This window comes from Polypterus senegalus, chromosome 10, assembly GCF_016835505.1.
Source record: "Polypterus senegalus isolate Bchr_013 chromosome 10, ASM1683550v1, whole genome shotgun sequence".
NCBI lineage: Eukaryota > Metazoa > Chordata > Cladistia > Polypteriformes > Polypteridae > Polypterus > Polypterus senegalus.
In genome coordinates, this window is record NC_053163.1 from 160,382,694 (window position 1) to 160,409,966 (window position 27,273).

Below are 27,273 nucleotides of genomic sequence, written 5' to 3' on the forward strand. Positions count from 1 at the left end.
TGACAAGTTTTAAGATCTCTGGACGAAATATCGGGCCAGCGTAGCTATTATAGCTAAACCAAAGAGCGGCACCCAGCCGGAATGGCCTCCTCTCGTTTGTTACATTTCTTATAGGCTGGGACGTTCGATGTCATTTCAACATGCCCGCCAGTACCGCACGAGAGGATTAGGGAGACGTTCGTTTTAGGGTGTTTTGTGAGCGTACGACTGGGCGCCTGACGTTTAGATTATACAACATATGGGTAATTGGAGATCTTTCTGATGTTTTCTGATTTCTGAAGATGGTACCCATTTCAAATTCATAGTATCAGGAATTTTTTTTGGTTTCCGTTCCTCGTGAAAAATGTGACATGAAATCCATCACTACAAACAATGCAGGGCAAGTAGGGTACATAAAAAAGGAAGATCGTTTGGGTGGAGTATTCCTTTAATGGCCATTTTCAGAGTTTAGCAGGTTAGCGTGATTTCCCCCCACTCTCCACTATTCTGGGCATCCTCTGTGGTGATGCCCATCCTCCTCGTATCATCGGAACCCATGAAACTTGGGCTTGGATAAAAACCACCCCGGCCTCAAGAAGACACCCAGCGGTCAGCCAGTTCTTCCTGTATTGTCTTTATTTAAAGTTTCTGTTAAGCCGCACCGCCCTCCCCACCCATAATGTACTGTGAATTGTTTTTTCTCATTTTATTTTTTTCAAAAGTGCAATTGAAAGACGAGACTCGGAGCTTCTTTTTTTTTTTTTTTTTTGTTTGTTCTTCAACAGTACCTGAGGCCAGTGACTGCAATGCTAAAAAGTCCACAATCAAGTCGAGAGAGAGAGACAGAGCGATGGCAGAACACTACACTGAGGGGCGGAGGTGTCAACGATCTGAGCTCCAAAAAGAAGGCGAGCACAACTTAAATTATTAAAAGACAAGAATGAAGATCAACTCAAACAAATTCCGTAGTCAATCCGCTCTCGGGTGTCGCTCACAATGTTGTGGTGGTGGGTGGGGGTTTCTAGTCATTTCCATTCATTGATCCCGCGGTAATAAGAACCTGTTCATCGAAATAAATCTTCTTAACACGTCATTTTTTTTGTTTGCCTCAAATCAAGGTATACAGTTAATGCATCTTGTGGCTACGATGACGAGGGAAACTCAGTCCGCGGACAGATTTGGATTTTTCTTTAAAAAAACAAAAAAAAAAAACAAAACAAAAGAAAGAAAGAAAAAAAAAATCAAGAAGTCTCTTTACCCCACCTATTGTTAGGGGAGTCAGTCCTTGTGCACAGGTCAGATGCTTCTTCAAAATATATATATATATATATATATGTATATGTATATATATTCTCCTCTTTGTTTCTTTTTAAAACTTTACAGTGATAGCAATGTCAGGGCCTCCCTCAGTTCCTCATTTCATTTGTGACGCTGAAGAGCTTTCCTCTTCCGTCGGTTAAAGAAACAGCAGCACCTGGAGGTACAAAACAAAGCCAACGCTCTGTGACAAATTTGCCCAAGTGACAAAATACCAGCAATTTAAATAAAAAAACAAAAAAGCAGACAACTTACTTTGTATCATCCGCAACTTCCACCTCAGCGGGAGCCGTGATTGGAGCGTTGGAGTGTCCGGCTGTTGGGTCGTCGGTGTTCAGCTCCCCGTTAGTCGAGCTCATTACCTGCTCAAAGAAACACACCGAAGGATTAGAAAGGCAACGGGGACTTGGAAGCAAATCCCACCCACAAAGTCACACAACACCTACTAGGACACTTCAGCGACTCCATAGAGGACACATTGCTTCACATGCAACGGACCGTCACCGGGGACGCGGCAGACACATCCAAGCACTACAAATACTTGAGGGACATCTCCTGTGGCTCTGGGACCCCCCTGCCCGACGTACTGCAATGCCATCCTGTTGGCTCTCGGCAGACACGCACAGACATTTACAACAACACAAAGTGAGCGGATTCACAATCAGAATGAATACAGTAAAGAGCGGTGGACGTGTCGGACATCGACACTCAAACGTTTATGTCAGGGCTGCTATAAAATGGTTTAGAAGGAAGAGAAGGCAACAATAAAGCTGGCATCACACTATGCAAGTCCATGTTAGAGCGTATGTCACATTTAAGGACTGCAGATGTCACATCTCGTGGCCTTGCGGTTGTTACGGAGTTTAAAACTTGGGGCATCCTATTTCCTTGGAGAGTCCAAAGTGCCGACTCTAAGGTTCTACTGGTGTCCTTCCTTTATTATCCTCTTGAGGTCGCTGTTGTTGTTCTTCTTCTTGTAGATTTCATTGGGCTCAACTCCATTTATAGGCTGTGTATGTTAAGGGCACCCAGCCGTACCACCCATTTAATTTTCTCGTGGCTCATCCCATAGTGTTATGGCCAAGTCACATTACATGAATGGACACCAAAGGTGCAGGCCACAAACATCCACGACTCACAAAGATAACGGAAATTAAGGCTATAGCCAAAAATCGCTGGAAAAAATGTACAGTATGTAATCTGAACGGCCATCAGAATCTCAAGGTTGTGGTTCTGCATTAACCCCCGACCCCCTGGGTGACTGTGAGTGACTTGTGTCGCAGGCCAGCCTAGAGCCATACTGCACACTGGCTTTGGGGGTCAGCTGAAGAAACACAATAATGGAAACCTACCTTCTAAAAGAATGACCAACAGCAAATGGGAGGAAAAAAAGTTTTTTGGACAGAAACATTGGAATACTCTGCTGGGAAACGTGAAATCTCCGTGACAGACTGGGACTGGATGGCCGTTCTTTTATCCAGGCCGAGCCTCACTCAGTGTGTTTACATCAGGGGCGTGCGGTCAGGTGAGACTCTCATGAAAAGTAAAAAAAATAATAATGATAACATAAAATAAATGTGTCCACTGATCTGTGCTATACATTTGTTTTCTGTGTGATTCCAATAATTATAATCATTTTTATAGTCAAAATTTGCACATTTCCTATTGAAATACAGCAGAGAAACGCGAGGTGCGCAGTGACGAGCCTCACCTCGCCTTGGACTGCGCTCTCCTCACACATTGACGGGGTTGATACGCGTGCCTGTCGCTGTCTCTCTGTATGTCGCCAATAATTAAGGTGTGCAGACACGTTTATTATACACCCTGACTTTCCACAGTCTGAATAATATCTTTAATGATTGTGTGTGACATATTTAGTCTTGCTGATCGGAAATAAAACTGCAGTGAGAAGGCGCAAGGTGAGGCAGACAGTACCGTCCTGCCCTAAAGGGGGCGCATGTGAGCCCAACGGGTGCCCGTTGCTGCTGTTCTTCTGCGCAGAGGTGCCGATAAGTTAGCGACATCAGAAAGTCAAGTGCACTGCAGCCGGCCATTTATTTTTTTTTCCCCGAATGACTGCCAAAATGGAAGATTCGAGATTTTTAAAACTAAAGGAATATAAGGAGGACATTTACAAAAAAGTGACGGAGATTTTCATGGAGAAGGATAGGCGCATGCAGGCCCAGTTCTAGAGGCGAACCCGCCATCATTCCATTTAATTTCAGCCGCCCCCTCACCCTATAATACCTTCACTCATTTTCTAAACCAGTGAATTTAAAATTAAAAATGTTTGTGATTTCCTTAATGTCAAAAAAAAAATAAAATTAATTTCTTCATAGGTAGAACAAAATTTGACTTGCGCATTTAACGAATCGGCGACAAGTTTAATTAATTCATCAGTAAAATTCCAAACATAAAGCGAGTGCCGATTATAGACTTAATTTTCTTGAAAAAGACGTCGCCTCATATTCTCACAAATACAAAATTTAGCAAAATTCTATTTCTTCACATCACACCTGTGAAAGATATTTATAGGAAGACAAAATATGCATATATAGTATAACAATTTGAAAAGTAAGCATTTATTATTAAATTACATGTATTATAATTATTCCACTAAATAAAATATTAAATTAAAATTGCACTCTCCTTGCAAGTTTGTCAATAATACCATTAAGTTAATTTCTTCTGACAAATCTTTCTCTATTGCAATTGAACCTAAATTACTCAATCTCTCTTGGCACAAGATTGAATTATTTTTAGTTTAGAGAAACTTCTTTCGCCTGTTGCAACGGTGACTGGCAGGGTTAAATATATTCTTAAGGCTACAGAAAAGTTGGAAATGATGAAATTAAATTATTTACCGACATTCGACGGGAAAAGACGAGCCCCGTGCCGAGCCTGCGTTTTGTTGAGGGCGGCCGGTAAGTTTGGTGCACGTAATCTTTGCACGACCGGCAGAACCAGGCCTGGGCGCATGGACTTCATTTACAAATAAAGTGTAAGACCATAAACGGTTTTCAATTTTATAAAAAATGGGACCAGACTAAGAAAAAAAACAATCCAATATTAAAAAAACTAAATTTTGACATTAAATAAAATATTCTTTTGTTTTTCTTGTGATCCTTTTGTTGAACAGTCTGTATTAAAGTTGATTAAAGCATCAGAATTAAAAGCTTTTAAAAACAACTAAATATTTCAACTAAGGTATACTTTCATTTGTATTGAATGAGTTTGAATTGTGGAACTGCAACAGCAAATTGAGAACACGTGGAGGGTGAGGAGCAAATGCGCTCTCTCTCACTGCTATAAACGCAACGTTCCTTCGTAGCCAAATATGTGCCTTAACTGTCTGTGTGTGTGTAAAGAATGAGACATGAAACATAACCAGTAGTCAATGTGCCAGCTGAGTAGTCAAGAAGCGACTCTTCGGGGTTCATCTATTTGTAAATCAGGCTCTGAAGGAGTCACCGGCCATGAACCTCACCGCACGTCACTGGTTTACTTGTACACACAAAACCCGAGATAAGGCAAGTAATCCAGTTATTGCAGAAATCTGGTTTCTTAAAAACCCCCCGTTTATGTGTTCGGGTCCATAATGGAGATCTCCCCCTTTGGCAAAATGCTCCAAAATGATAAAAATGTGCAACAACAAGCATCTCCAGAGACTGTTTGGCTGATCTCCACACCGTATGCTCAGTTTATCAACATAAATTTATTGATTTCTGAAATACTGTGATGGATTATTTCAACCAGGAGAAGGATTAATGTGATCGCCCGAGCATTTGTCTCAGGAACTTTATCCTTTACTTTACACTTCCACCATTTTCTACCCGTGGCTGCGGAGTGCGTGTGTGAAGTACAGAGAGGCTAACGTTGTGCGATGGACACGTGCTAGCTATGAAATCCTTAATTGTAACCTGTTTCAGGGTTTACATGGCCACATATTCAGGTTATCCATGGAGAAGTCTTCACGTGTTAACCTGGTTTTTCAGTGCCCAATAAACCACTTTCTCTAACCAGAGTAAGGGTATACGTGGTGAACAAACGGGTTATTACGCTGCACGTAAACGCACTCGCGGTCTCCTGCTACACAGCACACTCCTCTCTCCCGTCGTTATAAAAATGGAGTTTGCTGTAACAGTTCTGAGGCCTACTGACTCCTCCTCCTCTCTCAAGTGCCACTTGGGTCTTTCGTCAGCCATGTTCTCCACGCTGAAGGACACGGTGTCATGGCAGAAAGCCTCCACAGAATCAGTCTTCTGCCATTTCACTTCCAGACATCCAGGGACTTCAGTGCTGCTTTTCCCCTCTCTGACATTTCCTTCACGTGTTCCTCCAATTCTTTGCTGGTTTGCTTTACAGGAAGAAGGTGCGGGTCAGTCCAGTGTCCACCGCGTTCAAAATGTGAACGATACTTTTTAAAATGACAGAAGGCTGCGCACACTTACTAAACAACACTGCTGAAGTAACTACTCAACACGGCGCATACTCGAGAGCTTCGTTTGTGGCTGCTAGGCCGGCACATCTTGAATCCCTCCTGGTGGGGTATGGCAGCCACAATTTGGAATCTCTTGGGTGATTAAGGAGATATTCAATTCAAAGCTATTAGTTTTAAAAAGGCACATTTCATAAAATGATTATTTGGTTCACATTACACTGGTCAACAAGCATTTTGCTACTGGGATTCTTTCAGTTGTACTTTCACAAATTTCACTTGCTGACTCCAAATCTGAAAACTGTTTTCGTCCTGCACGTCCCATTTTTTTTTTTTAGTTCTGATGTTCCAGGGTGACTGGACAGTAAAGGCGATGCGTTTCAGCATTTAAGAAACAAGGCTGGTCTCGAGGAAAGTGAAGCCAAAATGAAGGAAGGTGTTCTTGTTGGCCCTGAAATCCGTGAACTGATGCTTGACGAGGAGTTCAAAAGGAAACTGACGGCCACCGAATCAGCACCCCTCATTCGTGCGGGCTGTCCAGAATTTTATTGACAGTCACAGAGCAGAGAATAATGCTGAGCTTGTGGAGAACCTGCTGAAAGTATTTTAGCTTACAGGCGCCCGCATGTCACTGAAGACTCATTTTTTACATTCTCATCTCGACTTTTTTCCTACCAAATCTAAGCGATGTCAGAGATGAGTAGGGGGAATGATTTCATCAGGATACAAAGGTGATAGAAAACCGTTATCGGGGAAAATTCACTCTGAGCATGATGGGTGACTACTGTTGGTTCATGTAAAGAGAGACGGATGTGCAGTACAAGCGAGGGCCTCAGACAATTCTGAGCACAATGACCTCGCTTTTATATTGAGGTAGATTAACATAAACGCATTGTAAAGTGTCTCTGGTATCGTCTTCTGGTTTGTTTTCACAATAAACACATTCAAACAATTTTGGTGGGACAGAGTCCAAACTCCAGATATCGTATTATATTGATATTCAAAAGTGTCAAAACGGCAATGATGTGTATCTCAAAAATCTGATGTGCCAGCTTAATTCCGATTTCATATACGAAATCAGTGTAAAAAACTTAATAGTGAGCTGGTCTGAAGTTCCCAGTAGCAAACAAAAAATATTTTTTGTAGACCCGTGTAATTAACAGTCTCAAGTCTCAAGTGCACAATGCAATTCAGGCTCAGAGTGCTGTAACAAGTTCACAGGAAAAACGCAATCACCGTTCACAAGCTTCACGTGCAGGTCTCCTTACAAGGGGTCTTATTGTTATAACAACATATGGGGTCTGCTCTGGCTTCATATGGGGGGGATCACAAACAGACCATCACAGGGCTGTGTTAGCCCATCTTCAGTATTGTGACCAGAAATACGAGGGGCAAACATAAACTGAGATCCTCACAGTGGGTGTCCTCTATGAAGCTCACTTTCATGACTGCTAAGGCTGCTTCCACATACAACCACCAGGTGGCACCAGAGCACTAAAACAGATGGTCACCAGAGTGCTCACAGGGCCTGCCGTTGCCTTCTTAGCTTTCCACAGTCTTGATAAAGGCCTTCCAGATGTAAACGGGCCACTGGGTTGGATCAAATCACTAAGGAATTCCTATTAAATGCCAGTCAGGAAATAGCAAAAAGTTTTCAATTTATCCAACAAAGTGCTGTGTATAAAGACATGGAGGTGCTGAAGTGCAGGTGGCATCATAGAGGCTCACACATCGGATAAAAATGAACCAGAAGGCACGGATGAACAAGGCCACATTTCAACATTTCAAGCCTTCACAATGTGGCGGATGGTCAGGACGCCCCTGTGACGGAAGGACCAGAGGAGAGGGCATATTCAGGGCAATACCTTCCTGGCTCACACTCAACCCTGCTGGAGCCTGTGGCCACCGGCGGGGGGCATCTGGGCAGTTTCAGACCCCTGGGTTGCAGCACTTCTGCCAACCCTGGATGTGCTGCCGGAAGAGGATCTGGGACCACCTGGGTGTCCTATAAAAGTCGAGGAACCATAATGCTGATGAGGAGAAAAGGCTCTGAAGAAAAGGGACGGAGTTTCACGTCATTAATGACTTGTTGGTACCAGTCCTTGGAGACTGCTTTGGGTCTGGCTGCCTTTCTATAAATAAAGGCTCTTGTTGGACTGAGCTGGTGAACTTGCTTATCAGTTTGTGTCAGACTGGGGTGGCAGCTGTGCCGCGGCTCTTCACAGCAGGTTTAAGAGACCTGACCAGCACAGCATTAAAGAATCTGATGAATCTACCAAAAAGCTGCGATTGCAGGAGTAGAGCGTTGCAGGCCAACATGCCGCAACAAAACAGCACAAAATCATCATCTCTGTGCTCAGCTGACTTCTAGTATCTTCTAATACTAATAACTGGAACAAGTTTCATTTAGTTTTAACGATTCGGTTTTAAGTTATTGCGTCCACAGACTCACATCTGGACACACACACACATCACACTGAAAATAGTTTAAGGCATGCCAAAAACAAGTGTCAATTTGTTGAAACCTCAAAGTGTAAATCACCATCCTGCCATAAAACGTCCTCTAGAGAAACGCCTACAGTGGACGCAGGAACAGTAAAAGGCCCAGAAGGTTAGCGTGGTGGGGTCCACACTGCACTCGAGCTAATCCAACACTGGCAGTGGACAGCTAACTCACAAGCAGGAGGTGGCAGGTTGGGTTTTTGAAAGCTCCGGCTTCCCTACACCCTCCATGTTTTGTCACAAGGCTATGGCAGCTTGTCATCGAGCTCAGAGAGATGAGCCCCATTCTCAAGTAATGGAGGGAGTGAATGGAGTATTCAACCTTTTACTTCTACTTATTAAAATCCTGTTATACACACACTACAGGCAGCTGCCACTAATACTGAAGCATAGCATAGCACTGCAGGGTACGGACTTTGTCACCATTTTCAATAATATTGTGCTTTTATGAGCCCATATCACCGAATTTAACTGGCGACGCATGCAACAATCCCTATTATGGGTAAGCAGCAGCTCGATGAAGAGCTGGCCGTGTAGCTGAGCAGTATGAGCCACCTCTTGTAGTTGCCAGTGTCCCAACTACGTATCCCATCTGTGTTGTCTCAGGGGAGGGGCGAGGTGACAGTGCCAGTGACCACACAGCTAAGGCCGAGGGATCCATTGTCAATATTGACACATAAATAGGTGCAGGTGAAACTGAACTAAACTCAAATGTTTTCAAAAAATAAATAGATTAATAAAATCACAAAAATTGTGTTTTGCATCCAGTGAAATTCACATCATTTAAAGGAGCTGTAAGGCATTTAGTGCTGGTCCAGAAGCGTTGCATTTGCCTGTCATTTAGAATTTAAATGAAGATCTTAAGTGAAAACAGAAAGGAAAAAAAAAAAAAACATCACTGGACTCATTTCCTGTAACGTGAAGACATTTTGTTGAGCCAGCAGCAGGGAGAGTCACTCGAAGGAGGCCCCGAATATTCTGTTGTAACTCCATTTAGGATGAAGCCATCTGAACTAAAATCCGCTCTCTACCATAAAGTTTGTGTAATCGATTGCATTACATGCGATGCTGAAAGTGGTTTCTGTTTTCTGCCAGGCATATTTCGATTCGGGTGGCGGGATTGGGGATTGCGGGGGGAATGGCAGCAATTTTACGTTGGATGTTTTCCTTCAAATCTTCCACGGTGTTCCGATACACTTTTTCTTTGAGCAGACCCCAAAGGAAGAAGTCTGGTGGTGTCTGATCTGGCGACCGTGGTGGCCAAAGCCCCTTTGAAGTGACCCTGTTGCCGAAGAATTACTCCATTTCTGCCATGTACTCCTTACCGATGTGTGACACGTTGCTCCATCTTGCTGGAAGTCACCTTCCATTAACTCACGATCATCCAGTTGATTCTGACATCATTTAAACGAATTGGTGACCTGATAGGTTCGCACCGTGAAGACGCGCTGCTCAGTACCGTACACCGCCATCCTGATGACAAGTTGTGTGACTGAGTGAAGGGGTACGAGCGGTATGCACCCAGAAGTTACAAAGGGGTGTCCGGTACCCACCTCATCACTCCGACGCAGGGGCATCCCAGCTCGTTTGAAGCTCCACATACTGAGGGGCACATTGCACGTTGTTTCGTCCTAGTGAGGGTCATTACAGAATATTCGGGGCCTCTCCCTGTATAATGACACTCTTGGCAATTGCAATCCTAAAGACGCCTGGGAAACAGAAAACAAACTCGGGGCTCAATGACGCGTAAAGCGTGCTTATCCATAACTAAGAAAAGGCAGCTAACTGGGAATTTGGTAGCGGTGAATTTCTGTGTAGCGAGTTTTCTTGTGGTTACTAATATGCACAGCGGTGCTTTGGTGCGTCTTTTTGTGGAATTATTTTTACAAAACACACACTGAAATCGGGGCGGCACGGTGGTAGCGCTGCTGTCTCGCAGTTAGGTGACCTGGGTTTGCTTCCCGGGTCCTCCCTGCGTGGAGTTTGCATGTTCTCCCCGTGTCTGCGTGGGTTTCCTCCGGGCGCTCCTGTTTCCTCCCACAATCCAAAGACATGCAGGTTAGGTGGATTGGCGATTCTAAATTGCACCTAGTGTGTGCTTGGTGTGTGGGTGTGTTTGTGTGTGTCCTGCGGTGGGTTGGCACCCTGCCCAGGTTTGGTTCCTGCCTTGTGCCCTTTGTTGGCTGGGATTGGCTCCAGCAGACCCCCGTGACCCTGTATTCGGATTCAGCAGGTTGGAAAATGGATGGATGGACACACTGAAATCCTCTGCAGCGACGTATACGAATTGGTGTTACTGACGTGTGTCAGATTACATGCATTACAACACCGGTAAACACAGAAGTGTGAACGGCTCTCGTTAGGGGTCGATATTCCTAGTTTTTCACCCAAAAGACTCTTCTTAGTTTGTTTCATATTTCACAATTGTGAAATCGCCAGTGAAATGAACCTTTAGTGTCAGCTGTGGGAACCTTGGCTGTTTCGCTCAGCTACTCGGTGGTCTGCGTGCCACTCTATGGGGTCCTGTTAAGTGTAAGATCGACATGCTGTGTATACCTGTGTAGTTCAATTTAGTTTCAATTATTTGTGTCTTGTAATTTACAGTACAGTAATATTGCTTTACTGCCATTTTATTAATACGTTTTGAATCTTTTTCTTATAAATGAGGCATTAAAGCATTGTGCACTTTTGCTGATCTTTTTTCAGTGCGAAGTTCCGACTTACATTAAAAAAAAAAAACACAAAAAATAAAGGACTATGAATGTCCGCACGAATGGAACTCCAGAGCTGCCTCTATATGAAGAATACAATTTAATTTAAGATTAGTGAAAGGTTGTTAAAAGCCGTTTAGTTTTCTACATGTGACTTGTCTTGCTTTGGCACTTGTGGCCTCTACAGGAAGTGCATAGACAGAAAGATAAATATTTGACAGAGACATTCAAAGCAACAAATGCAAACTGGGAAAAATACAAGAGAAACAAACACCAAGTAGACATTTAAATGGGGGGAAAAAAAAAACTCCCAGCCCTCCCTTCTCTCTGGGGCGTACAATCAGGGAAAGCCGGGATTGGCGGGTATTGTGACAAACAGCATGGAGGGTCCCTCACGTCATCTACCTGGAGGCTGGACACACAGAGGCAGGTGGGGAAGGTCATGGACATGTGGAGAAGCCGAGATCGATCGTCTTGAGACAGCCAAGCACAAATAGTGGGGTGGGGGTGTGGGCCATGCAGCATGCTGGGTTAGGCTGCGTCATGCTGCATGTGTATAAGCAGTACCTGCACTGAGCCCCCGAGCCTATCGACTGTAAGATGAGACCCCAGTAGCTCCCTGCTGGTCACCGGAGTGGGCTGCGACTCCCACGTTCCTTTCAGTTCTGGCGACTGGCTCATGAGCAGCAGGGGGTTTTGTGGAGGGTGGGGGGTGAACAAGTGGGAGAGTGGAGGAAATGGGAATAAAAGAAAAACAAAACAAATTACAAAATGCTTTCCATCATGCAAGAGCAGGCATGTTAATCCACCTCACTAAGTCTAGAAAGCAAGCAGCACCAGGCTGGACAGACCCAGGGGCTCCGGTGGGCCCAATGTGGACAGCTTCCATGTGGCTCGATGTACCTGTGCAATGACCGTACGCCATTTCATATCATTCAAGTTCTGAGAACATCATGGCCCCGGTTCCCAAGTTGCCTTTAGTGGAAGTTCAACTAGCATTGACTCAAACTTCAGGTGGATGTGATGTATCAACCAATACAAACAGCTTAGAAGAAGCAAAGAGCTCTTTGACAAAATGGACTAAGATGTAGCCAAGTCATTGTGATCTCAACAAACCACAACCACAACTTACCAAAGAGACAACTGCAACACAGCAGACTTCAATTACTCATCTCTGGTCAAGACCGAGGATTTCATTTCACTCTCATAAACAAACAACTCTTAAAATTACTAACTTGGGGCAAACACAAGAGTCAACACAATGGCTAAAACTGTTCAGGGGCAAGTCTGCAAAAAGACAACTGGGTGACATCCTTTACCAGTTAGGTAATAGTTAGGTTCAAAGAGATTTTTTAATGATATTTTAAATGACAACGTAAGGTGCCAGAAAATCCACAGAATCACCTGCTTTATGAGAGTCCCAATAGGTTGAGAGTAAAGATATTCCTTAAGCCGTACTCGCAGGTCACCTTTTATATTCTAAATAACGTTATCATACGATTACAATCAATACGATTTATATAAAGGATTAGCAATTTTGGTTGCAGAAGATAATGCAACATAGAGTTTGTTCCATCTGTAGAATACAGTTCATTTGTCAATTATATACATTTATTTTCAACATTTTAAATCACTTTGTCATTTAAATATAATAAAAAAATCTCTTTGAACCTAACTATTACCTAACTGGTAAAGGATGTCGCCAAGTTGCATTTTGCCAAGCTGTTTCTTCGCTGAATTGTCTTTTTGACGAGTTGCTACCGAACCGTCAATCACCATCACTCAAAAGTTTAACTGAAACTCATTATTTTAAGTGAGCTCTGACCTGGAGAATCGAGAAGAGTAAAGGATGATGGACGCTACCATAGAGGTTGAGATCAAAGTCATCACTCAATTCATCCATCTAACGCTGTGGTCAACATTACTGGCACCCTGTTAAGGACACGCTGAACTGTCCAAGAATTAGCAAGGAATTATCTTCTTCTTTCAGCTGCTCCCATTAGGGGTTGCCACAGCGGATCATCTTTTCCATATCTTCCTGTCCTCTACATCTCAAAAATTGGGACGTGGTCTGAGACAATCAAGGGTCAAAACTGAGATAAAACATTTGAAACAGGTAACCAGGAACCAAGGGGAAAGGCGTTACTCGAGAGTACAAGTCGGAGCCATGTGAAAAGCAAAACAAACAACCTACCGCTAGGGCCCACCTGAAAGAAAAACTAAAGCCGTCAAGAAGGGTACACGAACCTGCAGTGATTAGCGGACACAAACAGGTGTGGGCTATGCACGTGTGAGCACGGACCGCCCAGGATGTAAAGTGAGGCATGTAGAGGTGATGGTGGTCGGCGAAGCACAGTGCATCACCAGATAGGACCCACTGGGGCCAGAAGTTTGGGACTGTTTGCTTCACAGTGGTGGACAGTTGCCTGAGCAGGAATCGGGGCTGATGGGAGCAGGGCTGTCTCACTCTCTGTAAATGAAATGAATCCAAGATGAGGAAGAGACGTTTTTCTGAGGCTGCTGTTGATTTCCTTTATCATCTTTTTGGACATTTTTGCTTGAATGGGACAACTGTGCAACAGTAAAGTAAGGCCAGTGAACAAAGGATTTTTATTGTGGTTTATCCTTCATTTCTTTTGGTATTAACCACTAGCAACACTTTTTACTTGATTTATTATTCCCCTGATCTTTGGATAACTATACCTGAACTGTTTTTCTAACTGCACTTATTTACTTTGTCTTGCACAATAAAATCATCTAATTTCTGTTCTGCCGATACGCTGCCCCAATGCTTGGTGTCCATGGCCTGAACAGTAACAATACCTCAGTGACTGAAAGGACTTTTTGTTAATGATCACTGCTATATTACTGATTCTTGCAATAATTATCTTTTTAATTGTCTGAGTGCTGCTTTGACCACATGCCAGAAAAGTGTTGTGAAGAACATGGTAGTCATACAGAATCCCTCCTCGCCAGGTGGGGGCGATCCAGACAAGCAAGAAAACTAAGTTTCATGGCTTATTACGCTGAAGACGGCAGTCATTTCATGATTTAGGAAGTCTTGTTTGCATTTGTTGCTCTGGAAGAACAAAAAGGGAGGAATTGCAAGAGAAATCTTTTTGTAATACTCTAATTCAGGGGTACTAAACTCTGAAATTGGAGGTCTGCAGTGGCTGCAGGTTTTCATCCCAACCATTAAAAAAAAAAAAAAGGCCTAGCAGATAATGAAACTTGGAATTTAATTACATGACTTGTTAGTGCTTTCACTCTTCCAAGACAAATCTTTATCATGTTGTAGATTTTATGTTTTCTGAGAACGTTATCTTTATGTTTTGTGGTCCAAAACAGATTTGTACCTCTTGGTCCTTCCCTTCTTTCAATAATTTCAAAACACTGTATTAGTACAGATATTTAATAATAATAACACTTTATATTTCTCACTACTCAAAGTGCTCTACATAGCCACTTCAGCCACTACTAATGTGCAGCATCCACCTGGGTGATGCAATGGCAGCCATTTTATGCCAGTACACTCACCACACATTTGCTGTTAGGCGATAATTAGCCAATTAGAGACAGGGGATGATTAGGGGGTCAGAATGACTAGGCTATGGTGGGCAATTTAGCCAGGACATCAGGATACACCCTACTCTAAAATGGTGGATTGTCCAGGGATCTTTTATGACCTCAGAGTCAGGACCTCAGTATTACATTTCATATGAAGGATAGCACAATTTTAATACCACAGTGTCCCCATCACTACCCTGGGACACTGGGATCCACAAAGAGACCACATGGTAAGCCCCCCCTTCTAGCCTCTCCAACAGCAACCCAAGCTTTTAACTTTGAAGCACGTTATCTGGAGAACTGGTGGTTCCTTTGCACCTCGATATTAATGGATGGCTGGCTAAGAAAAGGGGCTATAAATAAAACCTTAATGCAGCAGTTTAAAACTAAAATAGGAAATTAAGGGATCTGAGTCATAATCATAATGGAGTTAACTAAAACCAAGGCCAAAAAAAACACATCGCTTGTGTAGTAAACAAATAGGCTCTCATTTTTTTGAACACTTCACACACACACATACATACATATTGCTGGAGTCGGCAGGGCCTATGTGAATGAGGGTGGTGCTGAGCCTGCGATCAGAGGTTTCCCTTACTGCTCTGTTTTCACTTTAACTTTATAGAGTGTTTTCCTGCTAGTCAGTGTAAAAAAAAAAACCTAAATTAAATTCACTGCGATTCCATGTTGTGTATAATGTGCACACGTCCAAGGCAATGAATATTTTTTAATTGGCACTGAATGCACAATGCAGTCTTTCAAGTCTTCATTTCTCTCTGACTTGTCATATATTTCAATCACTTGCACTGTAATTTTACTAACATGAATTGTAACTACTGTGCAATCTAAAGTACCTTGATGTGGTGGGCTCCGTGAAAGGCACTGCTATTAAACATTGCTTGTTTGAGAACATCAAAACTCCAACTGCCCAATTCTTTTAAATGAAACATCTGACTTAAGCAGGAGAAGCATTAAGAGGTTCCACCATGGGCTGAAAACTGAAACAATGAAAAACTGAAACTGAAAACTGGAAGACTAGCAGTTTAAATTAAAGATCAGAACAAGAAACCTAAAACTGTTGTACTCCTCCAAGACCCCAGAGAACAAAATACAAAAAAATCAGAATACAGAGCAAAAAGTGCCAACTCCAGACAGAAGAAAAACTTGGTATAATCCACTGAACCCTGGGACTGAATCATCACACCAACCATCGTGACGCCGCCATTCACTTTTGCTGAAATCTCCTAAAGTACACAACATTGCTTTTAGCTCCACGTCACCGTTCTTCATAATTTAGAAGATGACAATCTATTTCTGGATAACTCAAGTTATTTTTGACTGGCACCTGCATGCCTAAATGATGGCTAAGGTCTCCAGGACTCTAAACAAATCCAAATCATATTATGTGATATCATCTACTGTTAAATTCTGGTGCGTACTTGTAAAATCTTTATTTTTATATTGTATTGAGGATTTGTTCTGCGTATTGTGTTGTATTGACCTCCTTTTCTTTTTGACAGCCATTGAACGCCCAGCCTACCTGGACAGGGGTCTCTCTTTGAACTGCCTTTCCTGAGGTTTCTTCCATTTTTTCCCCTACAAGGGTTTTCTTGTCTTCTTAGAGAGTCCAGCCTGGGGGGCCGTCAGTATGCAGGGTCTGTTAAAGCCCACTGCGGCACTTCTTGTGTGATTTTGGGCTGCTATATAAAAATAAATTGTATTGTATGCCTCTGCAAGGAGACAACAGCACACCATTCGCTGGCAAAGAGGCCGTCCAAAGCGTGAACACCAAATTCTTCAGTTGTGTTGTCAGCACAAAATTCCTTCCCCCTCATGTATGCGTATAAACATCGGAATTTGTGTCAATGGAAAGACGTGCGTATTTTTAACTTCTGGTATTTTAAGCAAACCCAAAGCAGGTAACATACAAGCACCGTGCATCGTGTGAGTCCTTCTCTGTTTTGGATCTCAGAATGACTGAGATGATGCCACCTATTGACCACCTTTGGCTGGTTCAGCTGCCCAGTGCAAAAACGTCATTCTGTTTTTTTAATCTCCCACAAAAGTGCTTAAAAACAAAGAGAGCAGCATGAATTATTAAAATGCAAAAGAACTCAGATCACAAACCTGGGGCTGTCCATCTTTAAAATACAACGCATATGAAAAATAAATGAAATGCTCAGTGGGCCTCAAAACCTCCATTACTTTTCTGGTTCATTGCCCATTTTTTTCCCCCCAAGAGATTAAAAAAATAAAGATAGCACTAAGCTTCAGTATCAGGCATGTGGATTTTACCACAGTGTTTGGTTATCAATAATGCGTCAAGCCAGAAGAGTTAAGACCCTCATAATTTATAGTGGAAAAACAGCCCCCAGATTCCACAATACGGTCAGCCAGCAGCAAAGATGAACATACCTGGTTTTTGGTTGGCTGTTGTGCTTTGTCCTTGTTCGGTGGAAGAGGTACTTCTGGGGGCATGGGACCAATTGGGGTAGGCTAGGTCATTGAAAGAAAACACAACAGTCAGTAAGAGTGGCCACCACCAAGGAGAAGGTGAACCTCAAGGAGTTAGTTAACACGGCCACCGAACTCTGTCTTTATAAACTAATCCACAAATACACTGAGCTGATGTCTTCAGTGACATCTTTAACATTTGGATGAGGGAACCTGTGGTCACTGCACGCTTCTACAGGACAACAATACAGGTGCATCTCAATAAATCATCCAAAAGTTAATTTTATTTCAGTAATTCAATTCAAAAAGTGAAACTCCTATATTCTGCAGATTCATTACACACAGAGTGATATATTTCAAGTGTTTATTTCTTTTCATTTTGCTGATTATGGCCTACAGGTAATGAAAACCCAAAATTCAATATCTCAGAAAATTGGAATATTGTGAAAACTTCACTTGTCGACTCCTGGTGTGACACTCCACTCAGCTAATGAGCCCAAAACACCTGCAAAGGGGTCCTGAGCCTTGAAATGGTCTCTCAGTCTGCTTCAGTAGGCCACACAATCAGACTGCCGACTTGACAGTGGTCCAGAAGACAGTCATTGAGACCCTCCACTACACACAGCCATTACTAAAGAAGCTGGCTGTCCACAGAGTGCTGTATCCAAGAATATTAATGGAAGGTTGAGTGGAAGGAGAAAATGTGACAACAGAAGGTGGTGCACAAGCAACAGGGATAACCGCAGCCTTGAGGGGATTGTGAAGCATTTGGGGGAGATTCCCAAGGAGTGGACTGCGACTGGAGTCAGTGCTTCAAGAGCCACCACACACTGACGTATCTGGGACGTGGGCTACAACTGTCACAGCATTCCTTGTGTCAAGCCACTCCTGAACCAGAGACAACGTCAGAAGCGTTGTACTTGGGCTAAGGCGAAAACAGACTGGACGGTAAACAGCTCAGTGGTCCAAAGTCCTCTTTTCAGATGAACATCAATTTTGCATTTAATTTGGTATTCAAGGTCCCAGAGTCTGGAGGAAGAGTGGAGAGACGCACAAAATCCAAGTTTCCACAGTCAGTGATGATTTGGAGAGCCATGCCATCTGCTGGTGTTGGTCCACTGTGTTTTATCAAGTCAGTCCAAAGTCAGCGTAGCCGTCCACCAAGAAACTTTAGAGCACTTCATGCTGCTGACAAGCTTTATGGAGATGCTCATTTTATTTTCCAGCAGGACTTCGCACCTGCCCACACTGCCAAATGTACTGTACCAATACCTGGTTTAATGAACATGGTACGTAACACTGTGCTTGATTGGCCAGCAAACTCGCCTGAACTAAACCCCACCATAGAGTATCTGTCAAGAGGAAGATGGGGGACACCGGAGCCAACAATGCAGACGAGCTGAAGGCTGCGATGAAAGCATCCTGGGCTTCCATAACACCTCAGTAATGCCACAGGCTGATCGCCTCCATGCCACGCCACATTGATGACGTCATTCATGAAGAAGGAGCCCCGACCAAGTATTACGTGCGCACACATACATGGACAGACTTTTCAGTAGGCCAACATTTCTTTATTGAAAATCATTTTATGTATTATTCTAATTTTCTGAGATACTGAATTTGGAGTTTTCACTACCTGTAGACCATAATCAGCAAAATGAAAAGAAATAAACACTTGAAATATATCACTCTGTGTGTAATGAATCTATAGAATATAGGAGTTTCACTATTTGAATTGAATTACTGAAATAAATTAACTTTTCGATGATATTCCGATTTACTGAGATGCACCTACATGTCTACTCGAACAAAAAATGGACTTGCTAAATGAGCGCTGGTCACTCCTATCTTGATGAAGTACTTGGACAGACTGATGTGGAGACACATTAAATGGAATATTCCAGAACATCTGGAACACCTCCCGCTAGTTTACTGTTACAACTGCTTCACAGAGGATGAAATAGCCTTTGTACTTCACACTATCCAGCCAGAGCCCTGATTGTAGGCTATGGAGTCTGCATTTAACACTGACCAATAAAGCTGACCACCAGACTCCTCAATGGAGGACTTGGTGAGATCCTCTGTAACTGTATTTTGGACTTCCTAGCTGGCAGGAACTAGTGGCACTACACTGGTTGCCTGTGTCATTCAGGATTGACTTTAAAATACTGCTTATGGTTTATAAAGCCTTAAATAATCTCGCTCCATCTTATATATCGGAATGCCTGACACGTTATATTCCAAATCGTAACCTTAGATCTTCAAATGAGTGTCTCCTTATAATTCCAAAAGCTAAACTTAAAAGAAGTGGTGAGGCGACCTTCTGCTGTTATGCACCCAAAATCTGGAATAGTCTGCCAATAGGAATTCGCCAGGCAAATACAGTAGAGCAGTTTAAAACACGGCTGAAAACACATTACTTTAACATGGCCTTTTTATAACTTCACTTTAACTTAATACTGATACTCTGTATGTTCAGTTCTTCATAATAACTATTCATGGTGGCTCTAAAATCCGTACTGACCCCTACTCTCTCTTCTGTTTCTTTTTCCGGTTTCTTTGTGGTGGCGGCCTGCGCCACCACCACCTACTCAAAGCATCCTGATGCACCAACATTGATGGACTGAAAGCCAGAAGTCTACGTGACCATCATCATCAGGTCCTTCCATGAAAACCCTAAACCCAAAGAGGACTGTTTGACTTATGTTAATTAGATTGCCCAGAGGGGACGGGTCAGGCGGTCTCGTGGTCTGGAACCCCTACAGATTTTATTTTTTTCTCCAGCCTTTGGAGTTTTTTTTTTTTCCTGTCCACCCTGGCCATCGGACCTTACTCTTATTCTATGTTAATTAATGTTGACTTATGTTTATCTTTTATTGTGTCTTCTATTTCTCTATTCATTTTGTAAAGCACTTTGAGCTACATTTTTTTGTATGAATATGTGCTATATAAATAAATGTTGATTGATTGATTGATTGATTGGCAGGCCCTAACATGAGTGGACTGGCAGCATCACATTTCTCCACGCTGGTCTCCAACACAGGGGCTAAACAGGGTAGTGTCCTGAGCCAAATCCTAGGACGGTGTACACCAACTCCATCATTAAATTGGCTGTTGACACTACCATCGTAGGCCTGATTACCAACAATGATTAGATGGCTTACAGAGAAGAGGTCCACCTGCTGGCACAGTGGAGCTGGGAAGACAATCTGACCTCCTTAGTGTCAGTAAAACCAAGGATCTGGCAGAGACATCAGGTAGCAGATCACCCTGATATCCACTGTACATCGGATGAGATGATGCAGAAAGGGTGAGCAGCTTTACATTTTGTGGAGGGGCCATCTCTAACGAAACTGAACTGTAAGTAAAATATCTCGGCTCTTGTCAAGATGGTTCAAGAACACCTTTAACTTCCTTAAACGTCAGATGACAGCTTGCATTTCTCATTACTTTGTACAGCGTAGAGAAGAATCCTGCCTCAGAGGCTCTATAACATCCTGGTGTACTACCTGCCCAGCTGAAGACCATAAAGCCCTGAGAGGGTGGTGAAGGTAGCACAAAACATGGCAAGGTAATGTTAAAACCAACCCTGGATGGGATGCCAGATTGCTGACTGAGCTCACTCGCCTCCACACACACAATTAGACCACAGCATGTCTTTGAATTGCAGCAAGAGATCAAAATCTCTCAAGGAAACTAAACGAACACAAGCAGGACAAGCAAACCCCACAAAGGCAGAACCCAAACTGAAGTCAAACTTAAGATGTGGATAGACTAGGAAAAAAAACCAAAACAAATAGTAAGTTTGGAGGTTTAGTGCCACAAAGGCACACAAAAACCACGATACTCACTAGAGGCTTGCCCACCCAGTCATACTCATAGTCAAACACAAATCCATTCTTGTCAAAAAGGTCGGTGAACAGTTTCCTTAAGTAGTCATAATCGGGTTTTTCGAAGAAGTCCAGCCTCCTCACATATCGCAAGTATATAGCCATCTCCTCTGTGGAAAACAAAGAAGAAAAAAAAAAAACAAGAAGAAAAAGATTATTTGAAATTACAAAACTTTGGGAGGGTAACTAGACACTGGCAAAACAGAAATGATTAATGCCTGAAAATGTCATAAAGCCACCTATGGGGTTTGAAGCATACCATCTGCCCAGGGTAAGGTTGTAGAATCCATCTTGAACAATAACTCGACGCCCGGTCAACTACACAGGGAGACCCCGATAAGAAGCGGACTTTGTTTCATAATGGCACCAGTAACACACACCTCTGCCACAGAACAGGTCTACTCAAACACATTTAACGACAGTATTAGATTAACAAAACATCATAAACACACAGGACGACAAACACGCAATCAGCATTAAACAAAGTTTGAATGTAAGAAATGAATTCTGCAATGTGGTGTTAAATATGTTCATCTGATTGGAGGGTTGAATGTTTCATGGGCATAGAGGTAATTCCAGCAAGAGCAGAAACGTTACACTCGCCAACAAATCGGTAACCTTGGTAGGGAGTGGGGCCTCCAAAATGTTCTACAGCCCACCTTAATGAAGTTGTCTGCTCACAGCTCCATTATAAAAACTCTTCATTAACCATTACTGTTATCTATATCATCTAGAACATCTCAATCGTCACTGTGGTGGTCCAGCCTTGTTACGAACACTCCCACCATATTCCATGATCCATCTCCCTGTACCGGAGTCTCACGTCAAAGTTTTCTGACTGATGTCATCTCTCTGTTATATAAAAAGAATCCTGGGACGAGACAAGACTTTTTCTGAGAGATAATTTCAAGTCCCGCGAGACGAGACTTTGTCCCAGGTGATTTAACCAGGCCCACGGTCCACTCACCTGTCATTCGTGCGAGTGTTATTGTCAGAAACAGTTCTTGTGCTCTCAGCTCTTTTTTTACGTTTTCCTCATTTTAATACAAGACATAAAATCTATTAGTTTCCTTCGATGTAGTCCTTTTCTAGACAATAATTTTAAACGCTCTAGATGACACGTCAACGACTAAGTGAATAAGGGTAGCGCGTCAAAAGAGGCCAAAAAGCGATGGAGAGAAAAGAATTCAAAAAAGAACAACAATAATCTAAGTGCAAATTCGGAAAATAAGGAAAGTAATAATCAGCCTGGACCAAGTGGTATAGAAAACCTAGCAGGTCCAAGCAGGGGCGGAAATAAAAGACAAAGACTAGAAGACAAAGTAGAACGTTGTAAAGAGGTTAAAAACGTTGGCGTGATACACATGCAGAGCAGGCTAGTGATTATGAAAGTACTAAAATTCGAAAGTCTCAAAAAACTGATAATAAAGATCGTATTAACGCAAACAAACAGAAATTATTACTCGGTGAAACAACAGAACAGCGAAAAGAGATTGAATATATGGACATAGGTGATATGACAGATGTATGTAGATATTGTTCGGCTTTAAAGTTTAAGTTGGAGACTAGTAGATCGTCTAATTCGTGTTGCCATCAGGAAAAAGTAGTGTTTCTTCCCAATGAAGAGGCGTATCTGTGAGAAATAAAAGATCTGTTATTTGGTGAAAGTGAAATCCACAAACACAACAGGCAAAATATCCGCATCTACGATAATCTGTTTGCGTTCATATCATTCAATGCTCAAAGCGTAGATTTACACGATTCAGGACCATATGCTACGAGAATCTGTGGTCCCGCAATAATTAAAGTTACTACAGGTTTAATTTCAAAGAAACCACAATTCGGTCAGGTTTATATTTATGATCACGGAGAAGCAACACAACATAGAATTGATAGAGTTAAACGATCGGACGTATTAGAAATTCTACAGCCAATAATGGATACCAACCCATGCGACCAAAAGTATCACACTTTACAAGAAATTTATCTGAAAAACACGGACAAAGAAGTTTTCTTGGATTTCTATACGAATCTGAAAGATCACGCTCGCATATATAATAAACCAATGTGAAGAATTGTCAGCGATAATAGCTTTAAAAGATAGAAATATTAAAGACAGAGTATGACATTCTTGTTTATCCAAAGGCACAGCACGATTAGTCGCAAGCGGCAGATCTGGGATATGACGAGCGCGTAGGGCCCACACGGGGTTGGCGAGTAAAGCGAGCAAGGGGACAGAGTCCCCTAGTTTAAATTAAAGATAATGATACATGGCATAGATATAGGCAAATCAAATACAACTACAGATGTGCAGTTCCTTACAAATGTTTGGAAACATTACGTATTTTGCAGACATTTAGAAAAAAATAAATAAATAAATAAAAAACAAGCTTTGACAGCGAACAAACAAAAACAATGGCATTTTAAAGAAAATGTGTCAGACACATAAGAATAGGGAGCGTTTTATGGCCTGGGTTAATATGGGGAAGGAACTTAGTGTGACACTGCCACTGACTTTTGTTCCATCTGTTAATAGAAATGGATGAACAACCACTGAGGTCACTTCCTATGGCCGTAAAACCCCGCCTCTTCAGGTTAAAACAGTATACCGAAATCAGCATTCACTCTTGGGACCATCGAAATAGGAAGATGGAATCCCTGAAACCTTTTTTGCTTTGTACAATGGCGCTATAGTGCCCAGCATAATAAGCACAGCCCCAAAAAATTTTTCAGAAAGTGTCAGTATTCTTCTGTGGGTTTGCATTAGCGTTTGTACGAATTACACTTCATGGATGGCATCACAGATATACTGTGAAGCACTGAAGGAGAGGATGCTACCATGTCTCCATGCCCTGGGTCACTGGGTACTCTGACCCAAAGACATACATCCAAGACCACTGCTGTATTTCTGAGGAAGAACAGGCTGAACGTGATTCAGAGGCCAAGCGTATATCACCTGACCTCAACCCGACAGGGCACCTGTAGGGAGTTCTGAAAAGACGAGCTGAACATCATTCTCCATCCAGCATCCAGGCTCTGAAAGAGTTCTCATTCAAGAATGGAGAAAGATGGACATGGCAGAATGTCGCCAAAAATGGTCATACCAGGTCTAGAAGAGTTGGTGCTGTTCTTAAAAATCATGGAGGCCACACAAAATATTACATCTGGTGGAATTTGTTATAGGGTGTATTCATTTTTGTACCACTGCATTTCAATAAAATTAATTATTTTCTTATCCTAATTAATGCATGTGGTACTCCTTTTCACAAAACCTTTAAAAAAAAAAAAAAAAGTGGACTGGTAATACAGGCATGTGGGGTATCGTTTATGTATTTTGAGGTTGGTAATATGAAATGTAATCGTATTTTTGACTGGTGGTCCTCACCACAGAGGACAAATTTCAAACATAAGTACAATATGTGGGTATCGTCTTAGACTATTTCAAGATAAGTGAATATGATGTTATTTTTTGTTTTCCATTGCTATTGAAAATATATAGACTTAACATTTAAATTGAAGCAGACATTTTCATATTTCAAATACTTGATGCATTTATTCTTGTTTATTATGTACCTCTATATCATGAAGTAAATTGTTACATCTCTTATAAAAACCCTGAATTAGGGCAGCTTTCATTAGTTCAGACTTTTTTCAAATTTTAACCTTATGAAACTGGTACTGTGTTTCCCCAAAAATAAGCCCTAGTCAAGATCATCAGCTGAAAAGTAAGGTACCTAAGGCCAGGTTTATACCTCATGCAATGCAACTTGCGTGCCTGAAACATCCATTAAATTTCAAGGACACCTTGTCACAATATCTATGAAAAGGATGTTTAATGATTACATCCATCAATCCGGAGATGCACCCATTCCAGCAGCATCGGCGCAAGACAGAAACAAAATCTCTGGACGGGGCATCAGCTCACCGCAAGGTGAACACAAACACACACAGACACTGGCGTCATTGTAGCTTCACCATATCCTCAAACCTTCATGTCTTTGGATGGAAAACTGAGCCCACTGTGGAAACCCACCAGGAAAACATGAAAACTCCAGGCAGGGATCAGGATGCGACTCCCTGCGAGGCAGAAGTGCACCCGCTCTGCCACCGTGCCACCCCATATGTGTAACTATTAACAGTATTCATTATTTAAACAAAGTTAAATGTACTATACTGTACATATTTTAATGCATTACATCCTGAAAGTGATATCAAGTATAAATCTAAGAATTCTAAAGGTGTAGATGGCTGTCATGTGTTCTGTGTGACGATGCTGCTTACCGCTGCTGTCAGGTCAAGAGGAAACCCCAGAAGTGCGTAGTGATTAACAACTACGTCGGTTTTAAGATGAAGTTTATGATCGACTGCTTTAATGATAAAGTAAACTAAGAGGTTAAAGTGGACATTTCGAGTTTAAAGCTGAAATTTACATTTTAATTACAAAATACCTTTTCATTATGTCCTTAATTTTTTTCTCTGTGACGGTACATTCTGACGGTATTGTGAAGGTACAAAAAAAAAAAAAAGATGGCATGTGAGACTTTTAAAATATATTGTGTCATTACTTTGGGGAATATGCGACACTTGAGTATAAAAGCACCACCGATGCATTTGTATGTCAGCATTTTGCTTCACCACATCGAGCCATTCATCAAACATCGAAACATGCACATCCATCTTGGAGGATCCTAAAAGCAGCTGGAGTAGGAAAAAAATTCAGGGTTTAAATGTGGAGAGTTATGACGATATTCCAGAAGATGATGACATGCATTTGGATAAATGTATATTGTTGTACATGAATAAATATAAGATATCCCCTGAAAATAAGCCCTAGTGCATCTTTTGGAGCAAAAATTAATATTAGACCCGGTCTTATTTTCGGGGAAACACGGTAGATGCTTAAATGTTGGCGGTTGCAGTTTCAAATGTGCTGCATGCATTCTCCTCTTGTTTTAGGGTGCCTTTCACTTTCCCACCCCATTCCTCCTCTCTTGCTCACTCTGTACTAGAAGGCAGAAGCACGGCAGACACAAAGGGATAGCCTGTGAGTGGCTAGCGGAGCGTGCTAGCGTCCGTTTGTTTTTACATCCTTCAGACTACTTGGGGAATAAAGTAAAAAAGAAAAGTGAATTATGGTTTGATGTACACTTTATTAACTCTTTCAGGGCTGATGATGATTGACTTTTGTCAAAAGAAGGGCTGACAGTGATAATCAAACCCGCTGTTATGTTTTAGTTGGACTCTGTTTGCTAGAAAGAAGGTTAGCTTCATTGGTTTCACCGAGATTCCCTGTGTTCGCATGAGTAGCAAGGAGGAAACAACGGCAAACATGGCATTGAGATCAAGGTGAATGTGTAAAGCACATTCTGTGGACAACGCTTTGCATTTTATCTCAGAATTGGACTTTGACATATCAGACTCCGATTTTGATACAAGTGATCGAAAATGAATGTGAGGTAGCAGCATGAGCTGATCGTGGTGCTAAACGGGTTTTGTAGCTGATGTGCCTACGGCAGTGTTCGCCTGGGAGGATTGCCACTTACAATGACAAGAGTTACAAACCAGACTGTCATATTCTGTGACCGCGACAGCTTCTGACAACACCCCTCCCGTATTGCAAAGACAGCATGGCAAGGCAGCCGGCCACAGCATGCAGTAACAGACGTTTTATGTCGATTTCTGTGGGAACCATTGCTTTGAGAACTTTTCAGAAAACTGTTTTTTGGAAAAAGTTATTCAGCCCTCAAAAGAGTTAAACTAGTGTCACACATGTGGGCACGGAAGACAACTTAAGGGTTCATCTGAGGGTAATTATCCTCCAAACCAGGGGTTGGTGCCGTCACTTAATGCCTTCTCTCTCTGCAGAACAGATGTTGGACAGCCAGACAGACCACCTTCTACTCACCTCAATCTGCCACTTCCTCCTCGGAGCATAGAAAAATGACTTCAACACCATATTGGCGCAGTCGTTCTGTGACTCACGTCTGAAGATGACCGTCTTTTTCCTTTGTTTATTTTTCTGCAAATTTCAATCTTGCAATTATATGGTGTGGACTGTGCCCGGCAGTTTATCCCGGCCATGTCCCCCAAGCTGCCAGATGGAGCCCACCCTGCAGTATGGAGGTGCCCCGAAGACCAGCAGGGCTTTATGGACATTGTAGTTTTTATCCTCAGCCCTGCGGGATACCAAAGGGGCCGCAAGAGGGAGCTGCAGGGAGGGCCGAAGACTTCTTTTTGCCCTATGCCCTGGAAGTACTTCTAAGTCACATGAGCGGAAGGGATGATGCACTTCCGGGGTGAAAAAAAGGACTATTTACCCTGACCCGGAAGGAATAAGGACTTGTTGACTGTTGGGCAGGAACACCTCTGGGTCAGGGAGTCTTAAAGGACCATGGGAACTCCCAGACAATAAGCTGAG

General features: G+C 42.4%; 1 protein-coding gene across 2 annotated transcripts in view; it reads right to left on the reverse strand.

Annotated features, from left to right (window-relative positions):
• Window positions 1–389: 389 nt before the first annotated feature.
• The window catches only part of LOC120537890 (casein kinase I), a 169,115-nt gene continuing 142,231 nt past the window's right edge, over window positions 390–27,273 (reverse strand). Inside the window, exons 8-12 of one of the 2 annotated variants that reach the window (XM_039767147.1) lie at window positions 20,817–20,965; window positions 16,927–17,007; window positions 11,515–11,619; window positions 1,552–1,658; window positions 390–1,453 (exon numbers count right to left, since the gene is read on the reverse strand). In XM_039767147.1, the coding sequence (XP_039623081.1) occupies window positions 1,399–1,453; window positions 1,552–1,658; window positions 11,515–11,619; window positions 16,927–17,007; window positions 20,817–20,965 (497 nt within the window). In that variant the 3' untranslated portion in view covers window positions 390–1,398. The remainder of the gene's footprint in view (window positions 1,454–1,551; window positions 1,659–11,514; window positions 11,620–16,926; window positions 17,008–20,816; window positions 20,966–27,273) is intronic. The other variant, XM_039767148.1, reaches the window with a different exon arrangement.